The sequence below is a fragment of the Sinohyriopsis cumingii genome, chromosome 5 (assembly GCF_028554795.1).
Source record: "Sinohyriopsis cumingii isolate HCF-2022 chromosome 5, ASM2855479v2, whole genome shotgun sequence".
Taxonomy (NCBI): domain Eukaryota; kingdom Metazoa; phylum Mollusca; class Bivalvia; order Unionida; family Unionidae; genus Sinohyriopsis; species Sinohyriopsis cumingii.
Window position 1 is genome coordinate 144,938,734 of NC_142965.1, and position 23,182 is coordinate 144,961,915.

At 40.2% G+C, this 23,182-nt stretch overlaps 1 protein-coding gene across 1 annotated transcript in view; it reads right to left on the reverse strand.

Annotated features, from left to right (window-relative positions):
* Nucleotides 1-1,206: 1,206 nt before the first annotated feature.
* The window catches only part of LOC149800401 (uncharacterized), a 26,325-nt gene continuing 4,349 nt past the window's right edge, over nucleotides 1,207-23,182 (reverse strand). The window contains exon 2 of the mRNA XM_089958419.1: nucleotides 1,207-3,582. Coding sequence (XP_089814545.1) covers nucleotides 3,405-3,582 — 178 coding nt within the window. The 3' untranslated portion in view covers nucleotides 1,207-3,404. The remainder of the gene's footprint in view (nucleotides 3,583-23,182) is intronic.

Here is a 23,182-nt window from a genome sequence, read left to right on the forward strand (position 1 = left end):
CTATCTAATCTTGTAGCTGAGAGGATTTTCAGTCGTGCTTTAAGATCTAGCACTTTGAAGTTGTACTATATGTTGTCCTGTTGGGCGGATATTTATTTCTTCAAATTATTGGATTCAAGTGATTATTTTCTCTGGAAATGAAAAAGTGCTCTGATGAAATTCTTGGGTATAGACATCCACTGGATTTTTTAGTGAATTTAAATCTGGAATTATATTACTGTGATTCAACAAAAGACTGTTTACACATCGACACTCTAATAAATACCACAGACACATCGTTGCCTTCAGTTTTTGTATTTATTCTGGACTTGTACTGAATTTTATTCAGGGCTTTAAATTGTTAGGAATTATGACTGTAATTCTAAAATTATTGTGGGATTTGATTCGCAATAACGTAAGTTTTTCCCATGTTCACTTTGCTTTTTAAGGAAATAAATGATTTGTTGGATTTTACAAAGCTTGTTGCCTTCACTCTTGTCTGTTACTTATTTTAAGAACATAGATTCGTAACAGTGCCATTTCATACTTCGATAAATCCAGTACACTTTATAACACACGTTCCGTTTCGTAGTTTTATCTTAGGTGATGCCACCTTTCTGGCTGCAGCAGCAGTCGCTAATTCAGAGAGAACTTCTTCTGAGCCGAGTTTACATTTTCAGCAAACGAGGAAACACTTGTCTTAAAGTAGGTTTAGCTGGCTTCTTCATTAATGGAGGAGAATAGGAGAGAGGAGAAACGGTTACAGATCGCGGTTTTCCTGAACACTTCTAGCAGCAGTACCTCACTTTCTTGAAAAACATTTTCCTTCTACTCTGAGTGTGAACTCGCAGCACATATCTTCCTTTATGTCCGTCTTTACGGTGTTGCTTTATTAGATTCAGCATTAGGATCTCATTTTAAGAATAAACGAATATTGAGACCTCTTGGACTTTGTTTCAAAGTGAATAGTTATTTTCCTTGAGTATCGATTCTTGGATAACCAGTTGTGACACAACTAATCTATACTTCTCCAAAGACGTTGTGTTTGGTTTTGTATGTGAATGATGCAGTGTGGCAAAAGACGTGCTTTCAAAGTAAACGATTGTAACACTCTTTGAGACTAAAATCTTACGCACTGGTACATTATTTTCGCTATTGATGTCCTACAGCGCATAAATCAGTTTGAGAGGAGGATGAAATTTAAGAAAATAATGCTGAACACGATCAGAAAGGAAATAAATTAATTGTATTTATTAGCTTTTCAGACACACAAGGAAAGTGCTGTGAAAATGAATGGACCTCCTCCTTGACTCCGATCCTATTTCAGACTATTATTTTACATGCTAAAATCAGTCAACACATGTGTTTAATGTTGTGATTAGAGATGATCTGAGAGGAAGGTTTGTTTGGATTATCTGTTGAAATTGCAAAGTGCTCATTGAACTAAAATAGTATTCGTTGAATATTGTGAATTTACTCACAGTAGTTCTGGTAAACGCCATTTTGATACACCAGGACTGTTGGCATGCCAGTACATTCGAAACTTTCCACAGAAATGTCTTAAAATATCAGATAGACAAGATTGCAAACTTTAGTCATGCAAATCTAAATGGTCTGAAGATTGGGTATTATAACAAGCGTAGAATATGTTTAGCACTACTGTCCTCATACCGTCGGATCGTATTCGCGAAAGTTTTTACAAGTGCGGGAGCGCGACCTGCAGACTGGCTTAATCATTATAACATGTGGAAAATAACCTTGAGCCATTTTTGTCATTCCAAACGTTATAGGAGTTATGACCGAAGGAATGACTAAATAAAGCACGGAATCTTTAAAGTATATGTCTCCCACTTACATGTAAATAATTTTGACTCCGTTCATGGCGACTGTTAGAAAGTATGTTACTTGTTCTGAATAATGTTAAAGAAGAATGTATCCGTCGCATCCAGAGAAATTGTAAGGCATCGTATCGATGGCAGCTCCCGTTACATTGTACCTGCTTTTCCACTGAAGTGTTTTGTTGTCGGGATTCTAAACTCCACTCGTAGTACCCCCTCTTTCATCCAAGTGTTGTATGTGTGTTGGGGTTCTAAACTCCAATCAGCAAATTCAGAAAAGGAACGAGAGCTATAAAATATTTACTCTCGTCGTCCACAAACCAGTGATGAGACAAAGGTTCTTGAATGCACGAGATAATTTGTTTCGTCTACAAACGGGAAACATTTTGTTACTGGTCTAAATGTTTTATAAACAAATGGATTACACTGTTATCTATTCACAAGCACTTTTCTGTTGTTGAGACTCTTTCGTGCCATGCTGTTCGTAACATGCTGAACTGACAAATGTTCGCTTGCAGGTAGAGCATCAAATCTTTTTCTGTCCTTTGTGTATACGATTTCTGGGGGCTAAACAGCCTAATTTGCCTCCACAATGAATATGTTGCTGTCTATTTGGTAAATCCATGGTCACGTGTCTGAGAATAGTATTCTCACCAAAGAAAGTCTGTGATGGCACTAAAAACGAAGTTATATCTGTCACAAAATGAACTGAAATTGGATCTGCCGATTTAGAAACGTTTGCGTCTATACACGATATCTCAACCTCAGTATGCCAATCTCTAACTTAGCTTCAGTATGCCAGTCTCTTCCTTAATTTTAGTATGCCAAACTCTACATTAACTTCAGTATGCCAAACTCTACCTAAAATTAACAACGCGTTAAATTTAACACATCTCCAAACGGCTGAATGAAAATAAATTATATTTCAATTCACATCTTCAGGTAACGTATTTAAACTAGGACCATAGCGCCAAAATGTACCTTTATCCGTTATGGTTCATTATATACAGTTTTACTTTGAGTTCGAAAAAAGAGTTCGAGGCTGTCAACGTTTCACTCAAATTTCCGATCAACGAACCAGTCTGACACTTATAATAACACTAGCAATCATGCAAAAGAAAAACAATGACAGTTACAAAGGGAGCTAATGAAGTACGTGTCTTGATGCGTATTCTTTTTAGAAGTCATTAGTCGAACTTTCACGAACATATAACAAACATAAAATTTCACGTCAACATAAATTATAAACAAAACTATGCCATCTTTTCCTTACTACCCTAGAATCTAGGAAGTTTATGGATCCAACATGGATTTTCATGAGTAATGATAAAAACTGTCCTTGACATTGTCCCTTATTATCCATGCGGTGCATGGTTGCAGACTCTCTTTTGCAAGATTCTGTCCCAGATAAAATATATACAAAGAATAAAGTGCGCATAAATACGTGCTAGCACCCATCAACCGTCTCAACGATATTCTGGTTCTTGTAAATCCAGTACGGAATTTGTTATTGAATGCCAGATATACATTTCTTCCCGATCATAAAAATTACTCTTCTCACGCAGTACTGCATCATTCAGACAGGTTTTACTCCATAATACCTTCAATTCCTGATGAAGAGTCAGGACTATCGAACCTAATCGTATTCATCTCCGCCTCTGCATTAGTTGTCGACTCCGCGTCTGCCATACTCGTCCTGGATGAGGAATTGGTTGTTGGCAGTTGTGAACTCATCGTGTATAACCAGATCCTCGAACGCTTTATTCTGTGGGATAAAATAAAAATAGCACCTGATTATTGGGTGGAGAACAGTTAAATACCTCTAAAAGCCTCTAAATGTACCGGATTTGATCAGTGTTTTAAATGCTGGCGAGTGAGATAACGTGTATATGTAAAAACAAGATAACAGAATTTATTCTGTAGCAGCTTGAAAATAGATGCATTTTCTGCATGTTTCATTACGGAGGAGACCAGTAAGTGTTCGCAACGTTCGTGATAGTTGTTTTCTTGGATGTTGTATATATTCACCGTTTACAGTCTCTTAGATTTGTACTACTTTTTTTAATATAGCGATAGTATTAAGAAATATTTATTGAAACTTATAAACATTACTGCATGGATGAAGAATGTGCACGAGTCACATTGTATCAAATCTACATGGCGTCCAGCGATGTCATTCAGAATGCGCACATGTTTAAAAAAAAAAAAAAGGGTCTCTCTACTAGGTTTCACCTATGTTATGTTAGCAACCGAAGCGTAAGAAGAGGTCTAGCTCTTTAGATAACATGTATATGTAAATCATCGCATATAGAAACTATATTCCAACAGTTAAATAAAAAAATTAAATAGTATATACAAAACTGTGGCATCGGAAGTGTCTATGGTAAACGCCATTATATTCCGCTTTTTGCGCGATCTCTTTTACACAGAGAGTAAAATCTCATAAGATTATGAAAATAAACATTTTATGGTAATTTGACTTTCCATCACCTTTCCCCACTTTTGTCTTCAATGACTTTAACACATATTGAAAATAATGAACAGATGTATACATCCATCCATCCATCCATCCATACATACATAAGTAGTGAAGTGGGACGATAGGGAGACAAGGGGAATTTAATGTTAAAATGGGGGGTTTGCCTTATAGCGACAATGGAAATTTAACATGGGAAAATTTTCAATGTCTTATAGCGACAAGGGAATTTAACATGGGAATATATTTTGGGACTGTAGAGCGACAATGGGAAATTTAACATGGGAAAATTTTCAATGCCTTATAGCGACAAGGGAATTTAACATGGTAATAGATTTTGGGACTGTATAGCGACAAGGGAAATTTAACATGGGAAAATTTTGAATGCGTTATAGCGTCAAGGGAAATTGAACACAGACAAAAGACATTTAAAAAAAAAAGAAATGTAGGCATGAAAGGGAATGTCTTTTCCACGCATTGGAGTGGCCCTGAATAGGGCCTTTGGTTTTATGTTAACATACCATACTGTTAACATAGAGGGCACCGCTTAGGTCTCCTTCTTGTCCTTAAACTCTGTCTTACTTCGGGACTGTAGATCATCACTCTCTTGAAAAAAACCTTGTCTTTCTACGTAGATTCTTCTTTTCCACACACAGGTATCCGTCATCTTGACAATAGTCCACGTAGATCGGACGTACATGGGTAAGTCCGTTCTAAACATCATTGAAGACACAAGAGTAGAGGATTCCACGTCGGTCCACATCTTGGTGACGCGAACAGGTGAAGGAATGCAGCGAACTGCGAGTATTTATAGGGAGAGGGAGGATCGAAACGATTGAGTTGATTGACCAATCCAAACACGCGTTACAAAATTCAGTCACCATTCGTCCAATCGGAAAAGAGCAGTTCGTGATGTCACATTCCCTATACAGAGACACTAGCGTTTGTGCGCAGTCAATCCATGCGACACAGTGAGCATAAACATGACGGAAACTCAGAAGAAAATGAATTGGGGTGCACCGACGTGGAGACTACCCAAGGGAACCCGAACTTACTTCCAGAAGAGGTGAATTGGGATTTTGTGGATTTTCGTTGGCAAGAATTTGTTCCTGAACCAGTACCTTCGTCACCTTCTCCTTCTTTACCACACGTGGAGAATTTTAAACAGAGACAGAAAGAAGAATTGGATAAATTTATACAACAGCAAAAGGAAGCGGAACAAGCTTTTCTCCTACAACAGCAAGAAGAAGAGGTAAGAAAGAAACAACAAGAAGCAGCCAAGAAACAAGAGGGTGAAAGTCAAACGGTTACGGTACTGTTAGACAAAATGCAGAGTTAAGAAGTCTGAAACAAATGTATCAGACTTCTTTGTTACGACCGAAAAGAAAAAGACCTTCCCGAGCTAAACAATCCAACCCTGTGACAACACCTACCATACCACCCTTAATAATTTCTACCAAATCATCATCATCATCGACAGTACGCAGTCCAGAAGTAGGCCTTGGCCGTGGCAAAGGCTTAAGACAGTTAAAGTTGATTGCCTCCTAAGTTTGTTGTTTAAACCCCACCAAGACCCAAAGGCCCTTTTCAGGGCCACCCATGTCTCTCGAAAAGAGATAGTATTTCAGTGGCCAACATCAATTAAAACTCAAAAATCCCTTTCTTTACCCCTATAGTACGTGTGAATGATTGAGTGCATGAGTGAAGATTCTTATTCTAAAAATCAAAACCAAGAGACACTTACGTTCTATAGACTGTTTATTCTGGTACAAATTTTACAATCAAATTCACAACACCACATAGCACTTTAAAAAGTTCGTAGGCTTCTTCTTTTTCTGTCTTCACTCTCTCTTTTTTTAAATGTCTTCACTTTCACAGCTTTTTCCTCCTCTTCATTCTCACTTTGTTCCCTTCTTTTTTTTCTCCTGTTTCTGTTTCTTCACCTGTCTGCTTTCTTCCTCTTATTCCTCTCCATAACTCCTCTCTTCTTCTTGCTCCTGTTGTTTCTTAGGGCAATCTGGAGACCAATGTCCTTTTTCTTGACAATGATAACAGGTATCTTGACTTTTGTCTCTTTTAACCCCTGTTTTTTTTCTTTTGACGGTCTGGACACTCTGAAGACCAATGCCCTTTCTTCTGACAGATATAGCAAGTATCTTGACTTTTATCACGAAAGGAGGGTGAGTAGTCCGTCGGCTGGTCTGAAGACAATTTTCTGATGACCCCTCGCAAAGCTCTGATGAAAAGTTCGATTTGTGTAGTCTCGTCCATGTTCTGCTCTGAATAGTGGAAGGACAAGACACACACCCTTTATATACGCTGGTCTGTCATGGATATAAAGTAACCCTTGGTGTTTAAACTTTAGTCATTTGAATTTTTGCAGTCAAGATGAAACGATCCAATCCAATCGAGAAGAAAGGAGAAGAAGAACGTAAGAGACAGGAACGTGATCTATCGCCTCGTACCATTGCTGAAGTCTTGTCACAAATTCATGCCAGTGATTTTGAAGAGGACATGAGTGAACCAGAATCCAAACCCAGAGAGTCTGCACCTAGCCCAAGTTCACCACCCTTAGTCAACCCTGAAAAGTACTATCACATTCAAGAGACGGAAAAGCGCACCTCTAGAAAATTTAGAACCACGGCTTACAAATACACGGTGAAGTTTAAAGATTTCAAGTCCTACGTACCGCTGGAGAAAGCAGAAGAGTTCATCACCTAGATGTGGGATTCTTTGCTCACCACACTTAAGCGACAATGTCAAACCAAAGAAGACGATCGCTTGAGACTTTCCCCTGTTTGGATCGAGTTTAATAACCCTGCAGAATTGACCCGTTCCAAAGTCATGGACAAGATTCAACACGTGCAACAATCCAATGACAAGTTTGACATAACGGATGGAAAAGCCACACTGGACATGATCCACGTCTCTCCTCCTAAAGGGACTGGACAACGCAAAAAGGTGTTATTGGTGAACGGCCTTCGCAGCATTAACCTAGTTCAAATTCACCACTCTCAAGACCACATGTGTTTAGCCAGGGCTATCGTGGTGGGGCGAACCTATGCCAACAAGAACGACACGGCAGAATGGTTTAGAGCCTGGAAAACTATTCAAAAATCGAACCGAGCCAAACAACGAAATGAAGCAGAACTCCTGTTACAACAAGCCGGCCTGTCCAAACACACACCATGTGGCATTCATGAAATGCAAAAATTGCAAGATGTCCTAGCTCCACGCTACACCTTGAAAGTGTACCCTCAAGAAGTGCGCGGACCTCTGTTGTTTCGAGGCCAAGACTTTAAAGATGGAAAATACATTCATCTCTATCACCACGATGAACATTTCACTACCATTACCAGTATCACCGGATTCCTGGGATATGGTTATTACTGTGAGAAATGTGACTATGGCTATAACAATCGAGAGCAACACAAACATTGCGGATCGAAATGCTCAGGATGTTTGGCCTCTCAACCCTGTCTGGACGAAGGACAAGAACGAGCGCATTGCCCTGCTTGTCTGCGCATGTTTGTCAGCCTTATCTGTCACCAACAACATCTCAAGACACACGGTTCACAGCAGAAATGTGCTTGTCAACTCTTGAGATTGTGCCCTACCTGTGGATAAGGCATACTTACCAATAATGCCAAGGCACATTTATGTCCAGGAAAGAAAAAATGTCACATTTGTCACCGAATCGTGGACTTGGAACATCAATGCTACAAGCAAACATACCAACCCCAACAAGAAAAAGAGATGGTCACAAGAAGAAAAAAAGGCAATTTCATCTTTTTCGATTTCAAATACATGCAAGAGACCGGCATTCACATTCCTAATTTCTGCGTGGCTCATCGAGCGTGCGAGAAGTGCATTCAAGAACCTATCTTCAGTCATTGCCCTCACTGCAGCAAGATTCCTGGAGGACGTGAAAAAATCTCTCGGGGACCGAACACGCTAACCGATTTAGCCCGATGGGTCTTAGACCCCATCGACAAGACGTGGAGCCAAGAGGACATCGAACGTTACCGAGATTGTCATCGTCATGCCACGGTGATGGCTCACAATTTCTCCGGATACGATGGACAGTTTCTTTTGAGGTACTATACGGAACATGGTACCGTGCGTCCTAAAGTCACTTTGAACGGAGCCAAAATCATTTTCATGCAAGTGGCACAAGTACAGTTTAAAGATTCGATGAGTTACTTGGCCATGCCTTTTGAGTCGAATGCCTAAAACGTTTGGAATGACAGAAATGGCTAAAGGGTACTTTCCACACTTTTTCAATACGGAAGCCAATCAACATGCCGTTCTACCCCATTTGCCTGAGGCTCACTATTATGATCCCAACAACATGCCTACCGAACAACGAGAAGCTTTCTACGCTTGGTACCAGGCCCATGCCTCGGACCCTTTTGACTTTCAGGAAGAAATGCTAAAGTATTGTCGTTCCGACGTGGACATTTTACGACGTTGCTGTGGAAAATTTCGAGTACTGTTCATGGAACACGGAGGGGTCGATCCTTTGAAAGAAGCTTGCACCACTGCCAACGCATGTTCCGTAATCTACCGACAACAATTCATCCCTGAAAACACCGTGGCTGTCATCAGTCCTCAAACGACCAACTATGTCAAACGTCAATACTTGGTCAAAGCCCTACGCAGGTTACATTACTTGTGCGACAAGGAAGACAAATGGATTCAGCATGCCCGCAACGGAGGGGGCGAAAAGACCATCGGAATGCATTCGGTAGATGGCTGGGACTTAGAAAACCCAAAGATCGTGTACGAGTTTAACGGTTGCTTATTTCACGGATGTCCCGTCTGCTACCCTGATCGTGACACTAAAAATCAGTTTTTACAACGAACCATGGAAGACTTGTACCAGGCCACTTGTCGGCGACGGCTGAAGTTAGAACAGCAAGGATACCAAGTGGTGGAAATGTGGGAACACGAATACGATCACCGTTTGAAAACCAATCCCGAGTTTAAGCGCATCGTGGAAAGTTACCAGTTCATGGACGCCCTGAATCCGAGGGATAGTTTGTACGGAGGAAGGACCAATGCCACCTGTTTGTTGTACCAAGCCGACGAAGAGAAAGGAGAAGAAATCAAATACTTGGACGTGTGTTCGCTGTACCCTACGTGTGCAAATATTGTCGCTTTCCTGCAGGGCACCCACAATTGCTGACGGAACCCATCGACCTGAAAAACATTTGACAATACGAAGGTCTGATCAAATGTAAAGTTTTGCATCCCACCGACTTGTACCAAAGCGTGTTACCTCACCATTGTCAAGACAAACTGATGTTTCCTTTGTGCCGTACTTGTGCCGAAACGTGCAACCAAGACCAGCATTGTCAGCATACCCAGGAAGAACGTGCCTTGACCGGGACGTGGGTTAGCGTGGAATTGTTCAAAGCTCTGGACATGGGATAACAACTGTTACAAGTGTACGAAATTTGCCACTTTCCCAAGACACAACAATACCACAAGGGAGACCCAACTCAGAAAGGCATTTTCGCCGACTACGTGGATGCTTTTTGAAACTGAAGCAAGAAGCCAGTGGCTATCCTACCTGGTGTCACATTCCCGAAGACCAAAAGACATTCAAAGAGAAATACTGGGCACAAGAAGACATTACTTTAGACCACATCGAGAAAAACGAAGGCAGGCGATCGTTTACCAAAGTAATGTTAAATTGCTAGTGGGGTAAAATGGCACAACGACCGTGTTTACCCAAGACGGAATATTTGACAGAATCCTCCCGCTACTTCCAGATGATTCACGACAAAACCAAATACATGAAACACGTGGACGTCGTTCGTGAGGATTTGATCTTAGTGAATTACGAAGAAGATCTGGAAGCCGACGAATTTGCAAATGTCATCATTGCGGCTTACGTGACAGTTCATGCTCGCTTAAAATTGTACGAAGCTTTAGAACTGTTAGGGGAACGAGTCCTGTACTTTGACACGGACAGTTGTATTTAATTCGATCACCCGAGTCAACAGCACCCTGACATCGAAGGAGACCGTTTAGAAGCCTGGACAGACGAACACCCCGACGAGAAAATTTTAAGTTTCGCAAATGGTGGTCCTAGAAATTACGGTTACGAATACCGGGACAAACAAGGAGAAGTGCACACGAAGGGTAAAGTGAAAGGATTGACTCTGAAATATCGTACCAATCGAGTGGTGAACTTTGGCGTATTGAAGAAAGCCTTGAAGTCTGGAAAAGATGAACACTTTAAAGTGACCACCTATCAGCCAAACAAGATTGTACGTTTACCCACTCACCACATCGTCAGTCGACCCTTGGAAAAAGTCTATCAAGTCGTTTACTAGAAGCGAGTGCGACTTCCCAGTCACTTTACGTTGCCGTATGGACATGTTGGTATTGATCTGTATATAAAAAGGGACAATGTCCAAGATCGATAGTTCATTGTGACTACCAAGACCAAGCGAACAAGATGAATCCTTTGAAAGAGACAACATTCCAGTTTGGGGATTGTAAAAAAGTTTTATCTTCCCCTAGTGTGACTAATATTGGATGGATAAGACCCATGCATTGCGATGGAAAATGTCCGAAAGGAAACTGCAACTGTCAATGCGGTTACCATTTTAATTGCGTAACGGAGTTTGCAGACGAGTGCGATTGTGAGTCTTGAGATGTGAGCGATGCTGTACGTTGTGACCTTAGTGATGCCGTAAAGCATCATGGGAACTTTGTTCTCACTATCCCTATCATGGAAAGTGATGCTGTGCGTGTCAAACCGGATGGATGCGAAAACGATGCCACTCGTCCTCTTGGACACTTTACTGGGTTTCATTTTAAATGTGGATGTCAACCTTCACGTCTACCACCCTACGGATGTCATCCAGCCCTGAGCAAACTCCTGTCCATGTCACCTCACCGTCATCGAGATCCTGTGAAAGACGAATATTCGTTTCCTGTGCGTTTGTCGGAATACTGCGACTTTGAAAATCGTCTTCAATCGTTCAAAGGAAAATGGCCTAAGTATCTGGGAGGACCAACCCCCGAAGAATTAGACAGAGCCGGATTTTTCTACTTGGGTGAAAGAGATAAAGTTAAGTGTCTCAGTTGCGGTGTGACACTTCACCACTGGGAACCACAAGATTCGGCCTACCTAGAACATGCTCGATGGTCACCGAATTGTCAATACTTACCCTTAGTGGGGCCGAGACTTACCAGTCGTTGAAGAAGAAACCAGACTGGCTAGGAGTCTAATGTTGGACATCACCGAGACCAGTATTTAAGCGTCATTTCAAAAATGATATTGAATCATTACCTAAAGAACTGCAAGAGAAGATTCACAAGGAAGTTTGGCAGGGACTTGCCAGAGTGAAATCTCAATGGGTAACTGTAGAACTTTTGTGCCGAGAAATTCACAAGAGGAAAGTGAGAAAAGTCAATCAATGTGTTAGATTTCTCTGGATCAAGGGTGCATACATCCTATTATACCGCTTTAGACCGTTTACGTCAAAAAATTTCAGTGAGATTCTTGGACGTTACCCTGAGTGGCAGTGTTCAGAAATTACTTACTATGTGGATTACTTTTGCTCTATGAGAAGAATGTAAATTCAATCGTACTGAATGAGCTATTCATGGATACTTTACAAGAGAAGATTTGTGCTTTGCCTGTGGAGTTGAGAGAACGCATTTACCGAGAACTGGTCAAAATACAAGTGAAATGTAAAGAACAATTGTATCCGTTACGTCACCGGTATTTAAACCACTGGTACCTGAATGCTATAAGAGAACTGATTCGTCAGAAATTGTTCCAGTGGTCAGACCTTGTTCAATACCTACAGGTCGCCAATGATCGACATGTTCGTGATTTTGGTTACTTCGAGATTCACCTAGAGCAACGAATTGAGGAAGAAGAGTTAAAGGATTACCAACATATTTGACGTGGAAACTACTTAGTGGAAGAGGAAACTTCTAATTGAACTCTGAAGTGTAGGTTACAGTTTGGAGCATTTAGATTCCCAACTGGAGAATGAAGATCTCTGGGTAGAAAGTACGTGTATTGCTTCCGAAAAAAAGAGAGTATAAAAACAGGCTGCCATGCCACGACTTTTATCACATGTGATTGAACAGATTCCGTGGAAGGAACTCAATGACCATATTCAAACCGTGGATCATTACCATCAATTATTACAAGAACTATTTCCGTTCAATTTGGGTCGACAAGTGATGTGTGTCATAGTGACTTGTTTTCTGGGATTTCGGTTAAAAGCCGATTCCTTGTGGACTCTTTACGAACAGTACTTACCACCCAAATGGCCTTAAATGTTCACGAAAGACTCATTTTGCTCAAAGTCTTGCGTTTTCATGGATACTTCTCGACCTCTAAAGAAAAAAAAGATTCGTCAACTTTTAGCTACCGAAGACGTGTATGACGACGTGTGTGTAGCTTGTGACTTACACCCCCATTGGACAGATGTACGTGCCTGGAAAAAGGGGGTTTTGAGGCTTGGACCCAAGAAGTGGCCCAGTGTGTTCGAGAGTTGTGATCCTTCCTTTCAACGTCCAAAGAAAAAAGTCACTTTTCAACCTGTGTTAGTGACAGTACCAGAAGAAGAACTCGTCACTCAGGACAGAACTGTCGTGGACATTCATGAAAGACCCTTTCGGGAGGACACTTGTGTGACCTTACCACCTGTTGAATTGGTCAGAACATATCCCAAAACATGTTGTACATAAACTTGTTTCTATTCCACGTTTATCGTTTTCATGTGCCTTTTATCGTTGTACTTAAGCCTTTGGCTTTTATGTATTTTAGTCTATCGTGTTCATGTTTAAAACATTCAATAAACGTGTCCCGAAAAAGTATAAAAACTCTTGTCTTGTCTGTTTTCGTGTCACAAGTGACATTCCTAACACTATGGCTATCTCTGCTGTCTCTACTCCCTCTTCCTCCACTGTCAAAATCATCGACGAACACTTAGATCGTGTCAGTTGGGAGGCTTTATATCTTCGCCATCCCTTTAACATGCTCATTGCGGAACCTAGCGGTTCAGGCAAAACCGAATTTGTCAAATGTTTGATCGAACATAAACATCATTTGATCGATCGTCCACCTCAGCGCATCGTGTGGTGTTACAAAGAGTGGCAATCGGCGTACAGCCTCTTGCGAGAAAGTCAAGGCGATTCCATCGTGTTTGTGGAAGGCATTCCTAAAGAAGACGATGGAATCGTGTCTGACTCCCGTCAAACCCATTTGGTTATTTTCAACATGTTAGGAGAAGACGAAGAAGAAATTAAACTTTGGTTTACCCTCAAAGGGCATCATCGTAATGCAAGTGTCGTTTACATCACTCAAAATTTGTTTCAACAAAGTAAAGCCCATCGCACCATCAGTCTCAATGCTCATTACGTGGTCTTGTTTAAAAGCCCTCGAGATAAATCGCAAGTTCAAGTCTTAGCCAAAGAGTTAGGAACGCATTGGCTGACTCAGGCGTACGACGATGCCACTCAAACTCCACACTCCTATTTACTCGTCGATTTGAAACCTACTACCCCTGATGATTAGCGATTTCGTACCCAATTGTTACACCACTGGTGCCTAGACGGAGGGCCTGTCCTGTACACGTCTCCGTCCTCGACTTAACCCTACACAAAATCTATAAAAACCTTAGACACTTTTCGTCCGTCTCAAACAGTCTCAATATGACGTCCCTTCAGTTCCCGTCAAATTGATTCGTGCCTTGCATGGCATCAGTCGCGAAAGAAAATCCACAAATACAGGCTCGTGTCTTCGAAGCCAGTCTCAAAGAATTCTTACGATGGTTCACGGTGACAGTACGTCAATTACTACAAGGAATCATTCAGATTCTTCATCGCCGCTTTCCATTTGATGGCCCATGCTAACGAGTAGAAAACCATCATCCAAGAAGCCAGGCTCTACGTGCGACGCGTGGAAGTGTTACCCAAAGTGGGAAACGACATCAGTCACACGTTGAGCAGAACGACCGCCAAGTATCCAATACGACGCGTGGAAGTAAAAACGTTCACTATTCCTGCTGGACAGCGATCCATGATCGAAGATCATCTGTTCCAAGGCCAGTTACCCAAGCGTTGATTATTGGTATCGTGAAGAATTCAGCCTTCAACGGAGTCCACAACGAAAATCCTTTCCTGTTTCATCGTTACAACGTAGCCGAGATCGAAGTCAGTCGCGATGGCAAGACACTGTGTACCGGTCCTTTGAGCCTAATTTTGGTGACAGGAATTACTTGAGGTCGTACTTGTCCCTGTACGAAGCCACCGGACAGTTAGGAACCAACACCAGTCACGGCATATCGTACGAGGATTATACAGGAGGCTACGGTTTGTGGACGTTTGATTTCAGCCAGACCAAGGCAGCGACGACAGACATTTCCACCCTATAAATTCCGGCCAGATTCGTGTGGAACTTCAGTTTACTAATCCTCTACCTGACACAGTGAAAGTTCTCCTGTATACAGAATTTGACAATACGATAGAAATCAACAGCTTGAGAGAAGTCATTCTAGATTATTAGAAGCCATGGAAGACTGTTATCCCTCTTTACCTACTGGAGAAACTTTGGACATGGAATGTGAAGAGAATGTGGAAGAAGAATCCAAAGACAAAGACGTAGAAGTCATCATGATGAAGTCGAGATGGCCAGAACAAGAAGCCCATTTAGTCTCCTGTTTTACTACAGTCCTGGCAGAAAAAATGAAGGAACTGATCAAGGAAGATTGTTATGAATGTCACAACGATCATCCCAGTCAAATTCAACACGATAAATGTCTGATGTTGAGTCAAGAAGAAAAATTGGACGAGTATGTGGACGAAGCTTGGGGTCTCATCTCAAAAGAAGTCGTGTTGCGTCAGTGGCATAAAGGCTTGCGTGAACATTCTTGTCCTCCATTAATGCCTCTGGAGATCCGTGGCATCGAAACTCTCGTGAATCAGGGTCCGAAGTCGGAGCTAAACGCCTTTTACTTGTCAGACATTTTCTAAGAGAAAGTCAGGATCGAATTGATCACTTATCATTACCTGTGAAGAAAGAAACCACACAAAATATGGATACCTGGGAACTTTATTATCTTTTGAACCACAGTTCGTACACTCCTTCTTGGAATCCTGTCGTATGTGCTAAAGATGAACTCCCTCATCGCAAACCTCAAGACCATCAAGCTTATGTGATCAACACGGACGACAGTCATCTCCCAGGAACCCACTGGGTAGCCGTCTACTCTCCTCAAGAAGGATGTGTGGAATATTTCGATTCGTATGGATTGCCTCCTTTGGAAAGCGATATCACTGACTTTATGAGAAGAAATGCTCAGACCACACGATTCAATAATGTGAAATTCCATGGCACAGATTCCTTGGTGTGTGGACAGTACTGTGTGTATTTTCTGCATCATCGCAGTCTGGACTATTCTTTAGAACATTTAGTGACTCATTTTGATCCTAGTTCTTCTTCTAGAAACGATGTGAAAGTAGATCGATGGTTTTGAGACCATTGTACTTATCTTTTGTCTCAAGCTAGGAAACGTAGCGTCCATCAATGGCCTAATGACTTCCAACAGTGGAAATCACAATTTCATTCACAACGTTGTCAGCTATTTCCAAAATAGTGTTAGTGATTTGAGAAAAAATGTTTGTTACTTGAAAAAATGTTTAATGTTAAATTGAATAGTTATTGTTAAAATGTTATAGTTACTTGTTAGTGTTAAGTGATTTTGAATAAAAATGTTGTGTTTTGAAGAAGAAAAATGTCTTTGTGGTTTGTTTGGCTATAGATATCCTGATTCACGCTCTTTGACTTCTTACTATCCCTCCCATGACACTCATTGAACGTTCCGACTCGAAAACCGTGTAGGGATGTTTTCCTTCACGTCGGCGCTTTGACCAAAAAACCGGGGCAGTCTCCAGTCTAACCATCCATTATCGACTCATCCTCCTACGAAGATGTGCTCCAGACTAGCTAAGCTAAACGAAGCCTACGTGAATTTGCATAGGGTCAGACACAGTCTGATACCGAAGCCTGAAGAGACAGAGAATGTTAGAATGTTAAAAGTCACTGAAGACCTGATAGAAGAGCTCTTCAGAGAAGAAATTAGCAGGGAGAAAGAAGAATGGACAGAGAAGTACAGACTTCAGAAACAGCAGAGAGAGCAGCAGCAACAACAACAACAACAACAGCAGCAGCAACCTGAACCTGACGGAGGCTTTGTCGACTGTCGTATCGACACCAAAGAGTTATTCTCTTTCCGAAGAAGCAGACCTTATCCTGGGAGAAAGCCTATCGTCAGAGGAGGCCGTCATCTTAGAACCTAAAAGATTGCCATAGCTTCAAGTTCACACACAAAAAACAGCCATTTTCAAGGCTTCCCCAACCTCTAGAAAAGAAATAACAATCTATTGCCTATAATAAGTTAAAAAATAGAAGTGCGTGTACAAGCACATGAATTATTTATCTTGCTTAAAAAGTGTGTGTGTGTGTGTGTGTGTGTGTGTGTCTGTGTGTGTGTGTGTGTGTGTGAATTTTCTTTAAGTGGCTTGTCAAAATTTATTAGAATAGTGATGGGTAGTATACAAAAGTGAGTGAGTGTTTCTTTTAGGTCCGCGCGTTTTTAGGTCATGATGTAGGTAATATAAGTTTTGTGTCTTAAAGGGATGTTTTCGTTCACGTCCTCGCTTTTCGTATAAATTGAAAACCGCTCGGCAGTCTGGCTACCCTTGTTGATTGATCAACAGTAAAAATGAGTAGCAGACTTGAAACTCTTTTAGAACTCCAGATGCACCTGGAATATGCCAGGCGCATACTAAATGAACTGGCCGCGGAGGCCATAGTCGAAGAGGGAAGGATAAAAGAGGAGGAGAAGCAAAAAAGGAAAAAAGAGGAGGAGGAAAAGAAAATAGGAATCCTGCCTCACATAATAATGAGGGAAAAAAGTGAGGTGAAACCCTTGGTGAGGACATCACCCCGGTCAGTAGCTACACCACAGCCACAGGCACAACCTCTTCCACCACAACCACAGCCAGAACAGCATCCACGAATTCAGCACAGACAGAGGGAAATCTTCAGGGTTCCAGGGAGTGAAGACTGGGATTCAGAAGCCAATCATCCCCCTTCTGCGATTCCAGTCACAACGCTGAATTGGCAAGGAGACTGGAGCCGGAGATGCGTGTGCGGTGCCAGGACAGGGAGGAGTCACCACTAACACTCTGGAGTTCGCGAAAAACAGCTCTTTTCAGGGCTAACCAAAACTATAGAAAAGATATAGTAATCAATTTGGCAATGTGTGAATGTGGAGTAGTGGGAATATAAATACTCACTCGTTTCCTGGTGTGATTGTGTGTGTTTGTGTGTGTGTGTGTGTGTATGTGTGTGTATGATTGTAAGCGCTGAAGTACATATGTGGGGATAGTAAATTTTGGTTATGTTTTTGCTGCTTGACGTGTGTGGATAGTAGATTTGGGTTTGGTTTTGCTGCTTACCGTGTGTGGATAGTATATTTAGGGTTTTATTTTGCTACTTTACGTGTGTGGATAGTATATTTAGGGTTTGATTTTGCTGCTTTACGTGTGTGGATAGTATATTTTGGGTTTGTTTTATGCTGCTTTGCGTGTGTGGATAGTATATAATATGAGATGACAAAAGTAAGGGATGTTTTCCTTCACGTCCGCGCTTTTTATATAAGAACCCACAGTGTTCGTCGTTCGCACCATTCTACGGAATAAAGAAAAGGAAGATGGTGGCTGTAACAGAATAGTTTAACCAGCTGAAGCATATTTGGCATTGGATGGTGGATGGAGCCTTTGTATTGGAAAGGACTGAACGTGAATGGAAGCATGAAGTTACCCGGGAATTTGTCAGAAGACAAGTGACAAACATGAAATTAGCTATGGATCTGGTGAAAGAGATGGTAGAAGAAGAAGTAAAAAGGCTAAGAGGCTTTATCGATACCGAATGTGTGAAGATTGGTCACTTGAACGAAGCCATAGATAATGTGATAGACGTAAGGTGCTTTTGGAAGACATAATGGAATGGACAGAGTGGTCCTATGTCAAAAGAGGCCTGGACCAGCTGAAGAAAGCGGAAGAACTTATGAGAAAAGTGATGGAGGAAGAAGTCATGAAGATCAAAGAGAAATGGAGTAAGGAACGAAAGGATAAGGAAAACCAAAAGAAAAAGGAAGAGTTTCAGAGGTTAAATAATAATTGGATGAAGATACAAGCCAAGTTCAGAGCGCTGGGCCATCCTGACTGGTTACCAGAGTCAGAAGTAAAGAAGAAAGGATTATTAGGAAAGATAAGGGGGTGGATGAAGGAGTGGAGGAAGAAGAAGAAGAAGAAGAAGAACAAGAACAAGAACAAAAAGAAGAAGAAACACAAAGGTCCTTTTCAGGGCCACTCCAATGCCTCGAAAAGACATTCCCTTTCATGCCTACATTTCTTTTTTTTAAAAATATCTGTTGTCTATGTTCAATTTCCCTTGACGCTATAACGCATTCAAAATTTTCCCATGTTAAATTTCCCTTGTCGCTATACATTCCCAAAATCTATTTCCATGTTAAATTCCCTTGTCGCTATAAGGCATTGAAAATTTTCCCATGTTAAATTTCCATTGTCGCTATAAGGCAAACCCCCTATTTTAACATTAAATTCCCCTTGTCTCCCTATCGTCCCACTTCACTACTTACATACATACATACATATATATATATATATATATATATATATATATATATATATATATATATCAAAGAAGGACGCTTTCCCTGATCATCAAATATCAGGGAAAGTTAAAAATTGTAACCATTGTATACCACGTGACGTACAAACATTGGGAACGTGTCAGTAATGAAACACTTTCATGATTCCTTATATGCTGAAATAAAGACATACGAAAGAAGACAATTAAAAGCTTAGGTTGAAAAAAGTAGTATTCTCTTCTCAAGGGCAACATGATTACTGAAGGAAGGGGAAAAAGACTAAGTATTGTTTAAAATTTGGAATATGCGCATTTGTTTATGGTTCTTCATTTTAAGGATTTCTTAGATTTGTATGATTACTTCTTTGATTTCGGAAAGTTGGTCGTATGAAAAGTTTCTTCAGACCGAAATAGTTAGCCATTTGCTGGGAGCAAACGTCACGGAGAGATGTGTTAGTGAGTTTCCATAATGCCATGGTTTACTTTTGATGAATTCAGGTCAGAGCCGCGAGAGTGATCCTGCAGTTCAATAGCCCCTTATAAAATCTAGTTGTGCACATTGGTTGTGTGACTCCAGGTGCAGTAGTCATTATTGGAGGCTGATAAATTATACAATGGAATAAACGTGAGGGAATTGTTCCGTCGTCGTCAGACGCCGTTTATTGTTGCCATGGTGTTAAATGTGACATAGTTTTACAGGCGGAATGTAGCTTAAAACCATGATTTGACTGGCCTAAGGTGACTTAGTAAAGAAAATCCAAGTATTGGGGGAGTTACATAGTTTTACGGCGTGAAATTGTGACGGTACGTTACGGAAAATTCGCGAATAGAAACTAAGCAGTTGTGCGGTTGATAGAGATTAGGGACGTTGTGATATGTGTGGTCTTGTATTAATTATAGTAAAATTATTTACAGAATGGACACGTTAGACTTTCCAGTTTACAACAGTAGTTGTTTAGATAACATTGAAATTAGGGGAAACATAATTTCTAGCGGAATCGAGCCAGGGTTTGACATCTCTCGGTCAAATAACCCCTTGGATTGTTACAGTGTCATTTATATTTGATATAATATCAGTGTCGGAAGAAAGGATTTAAAAGGAACAAGAGGATACGACGGTGTCCTGTAGAAGTCTGTCTGACGGTCTTACAAGTTTGACATGTATACACTAGAAGTCCATCTTTCGGACTTACAAGTTTGATATGTATACACTAGAAGTCCGTATGACGGTCTTACAAGTTTGCCATTTATACACCGTCTCACGTTCTAGGGACTGAGTACAAAAATTCATAAACTGTCAAGTGTCAACTTATTTTCTTTCAAGCGGACTTTACACACAGTTCCAAAGCTTAGGACTGAAAATACAACTGGACTGATTATTGTTGTTGTTGTTGTTGGGTTTAACGCCATTTTTCAGCACACAATAGGCTATACATGGCGGCCAGTATTAATAATGGTGGAGGAAGAACTCGGGAAAACCCTGGAAAGAACCACCGACCCACGAGAAGCTACTGGCAAGCTTTCTCACATACCCACATTGGCTGAATCCGAGACTCGAACCGGCGCTGACAGAGGTGAAATGGCAGTGATCCGTAACTGAGAGCGCTTTAGACCACTCGGCCACTCGGGGCCCCCTGGACTGATTATTGTGCCACACATATGTACATGTCCCTGGGGGTGACTTTATGTATTTTCGTCTCTTCAAGTGCACTACTGATGAAAGCATATGACTACGATGAGCAATATTTAAAAAGATAAACTAGGGTGCCCTTGTCTGAGTAATTTGTGTCATTGTTAGTAGTAGTACTAGTAGTAGTAGTGGTAGTATCTTAACATATTCTATCAAGAGTTGTGGCCCCATATTCCATATTCTTTCCTGAACTTTCGACTAGTATTTGCTATGTCACAAGGTTAAAATGTCACACCGTTTTCATGGTACAACTTACAAAGGGCTATTGTACAAAGGCGTTAGCTTTTGATTAATACGGTAGGGGAAAGTAGGCAAGCTTATTGTGAGTAAAACGGTAGCAAAAAGTGGGCAATATTTTGAGTGATAGGGTAGGGAAATGCTAGAATCACTCAGTACAGCAAGTGATAACATCTTTAAACTTTATAATGCAAACATTTCATTGTAGTCCACAAAAGAAAGTGACAAAATGATTAGGACTGATATGCAGCTCTTCGCGTTGGTATTGATCAATACATTCTATTTGCCTTCCTGTTAGATATCCGCTGTAAAATACACACGGTGAAATATTATATGCTTGTGCTGATTGGTTCTAACCCTAAGTCTTCTGCGTGAAGGTTTTTTCCCGTGAACATTAGAGTGTCACGTTAACTTTAGCATACGAAATCCTAACAATTGTGATAACAGGTCTACATCAGAACAGCTCAGCTTACTTACATGATGTTAATTTTATAAAGCATCTTCAATTTTTGTTTTTGTTATTTGTATGTGGTACCAAAATCTAACAAATACAGGTAAAATATTTATTATTTTAAGAATCAGAAGAATTGCTTAATTTGTTAATTTATTAAAAGAAAAAAAAAAACATGATTTTTTTTAAAGGACACTGACACTGTGTATTACATGCAGATCAGCTTCAATACAACTCACATGTGATATTTTATTATTGAATTTATTACTCACTCATATTTATCATGGATTCCTAAATAATTTATATTCTGTTAAATATATCAGTTTTGTAATTTAACACTTACAAAGACGTAGTGTCGGATCAGTCTAGAAAAGGGATAAAATATTTGGACGCTAAGATGATATGATAGTCATGTCTTATAACCGCCCCTTTCAGAGAAGGAATAATGTAATCACGCCTGTTGTACTCGCACCGCATCTAACCTAAATATAAATCTCAAACTTGAAATGTGGACTGATGAACGTGAAGACGGTAGGAATGAATAGAAAAATTGTCGGGGTGTGAATAAATAATTTTGATACGGTCTGGATATTGTTACTTTGCTGTATAGATTTCATTGTAAAATCCGTATTTCTCCACTCTGTGTGTGTGTGTGTGTGTGTGTGTGTTTCTTTCAGATTTTGCGGTCTTGTGCAGATATGGACTCATCGTTTGCAAAGATTTAACAACTAGCATTCGTCTCGTAACGATGGAAATAGATTTAACATAAAACGAAAATAATAGATACTCGTATAATGACACCTAATACGGGAATATAATGATTTTCTTGCATAAGGTGTCACTGAAATGTACTTTATTTAATAAGATAAACATGTAAGACCTTTCTTTACCCCAGTACTTTATGTAGTTAATTTTATATCAGATATTTAACTACCTAAATACTTGCTTTATACATGTTGTAGTTAATTTGTGTCAGCCACCTAAATACTTGCTTTATACATGTTGTAGTTAATTTGTATCAGCTACCGGAATATTTGCTTTATACCTGTTGAACTTAATTTATATTAGCTACTTAAATAGTTGCTTTATACAGGTTATAGGCAATTTGTATCAGTTACCTAAATCCCTGCTTATTACGTGTATTAGTTAATTTATATCAGCTACCTGAATACTTGCTTTGTACCTGCTGTAGTTAATTTATATCAGCCACCTTAATGCTTGCTTGATACATCTGTGGAACTGACATAAGAGCTATCTACCTTGTTTTGTGCAAGAAGTCGTTGGCCAATTTATTAAGTCCCGCCATTTTAGGACACTGAATTTGTTTAAGTTGCTATTTATATTATAAACTGACTCATATCAAGAAGAGTTATTGAGTACCAAGCTTTAAATTTAATGGCGTTTGTACTGGAAATAAGAAGGTAAATATATTCGTGCATATCATATCCCGTTAATTTTAGTTTAGTTCAAACTTTTTTTATTGCCCAAAGATGTAATATACATTTCTAAATATTGGAAGCAACTTGCTGGACTTACAAATGTCTCTCCGTTCCGTCGCACATGCCATTTTGGACGCACGCGACGTAAATATAGTTAATCAATCAATCAAGCGTTTCCGTTATAAACTTACATATTTAGCATGCATGAATGATATAAATGCATTAATTTTTTTTTATTTTTATAAAAGCGTGAGATCTGTTCAGTGAAATTAAGTATTGACAATGTCCAAGAATTTAAATTTCCGTGTTATCATATCATCTGCTCTTGGAATATACAATGTACAGTTTTAAGT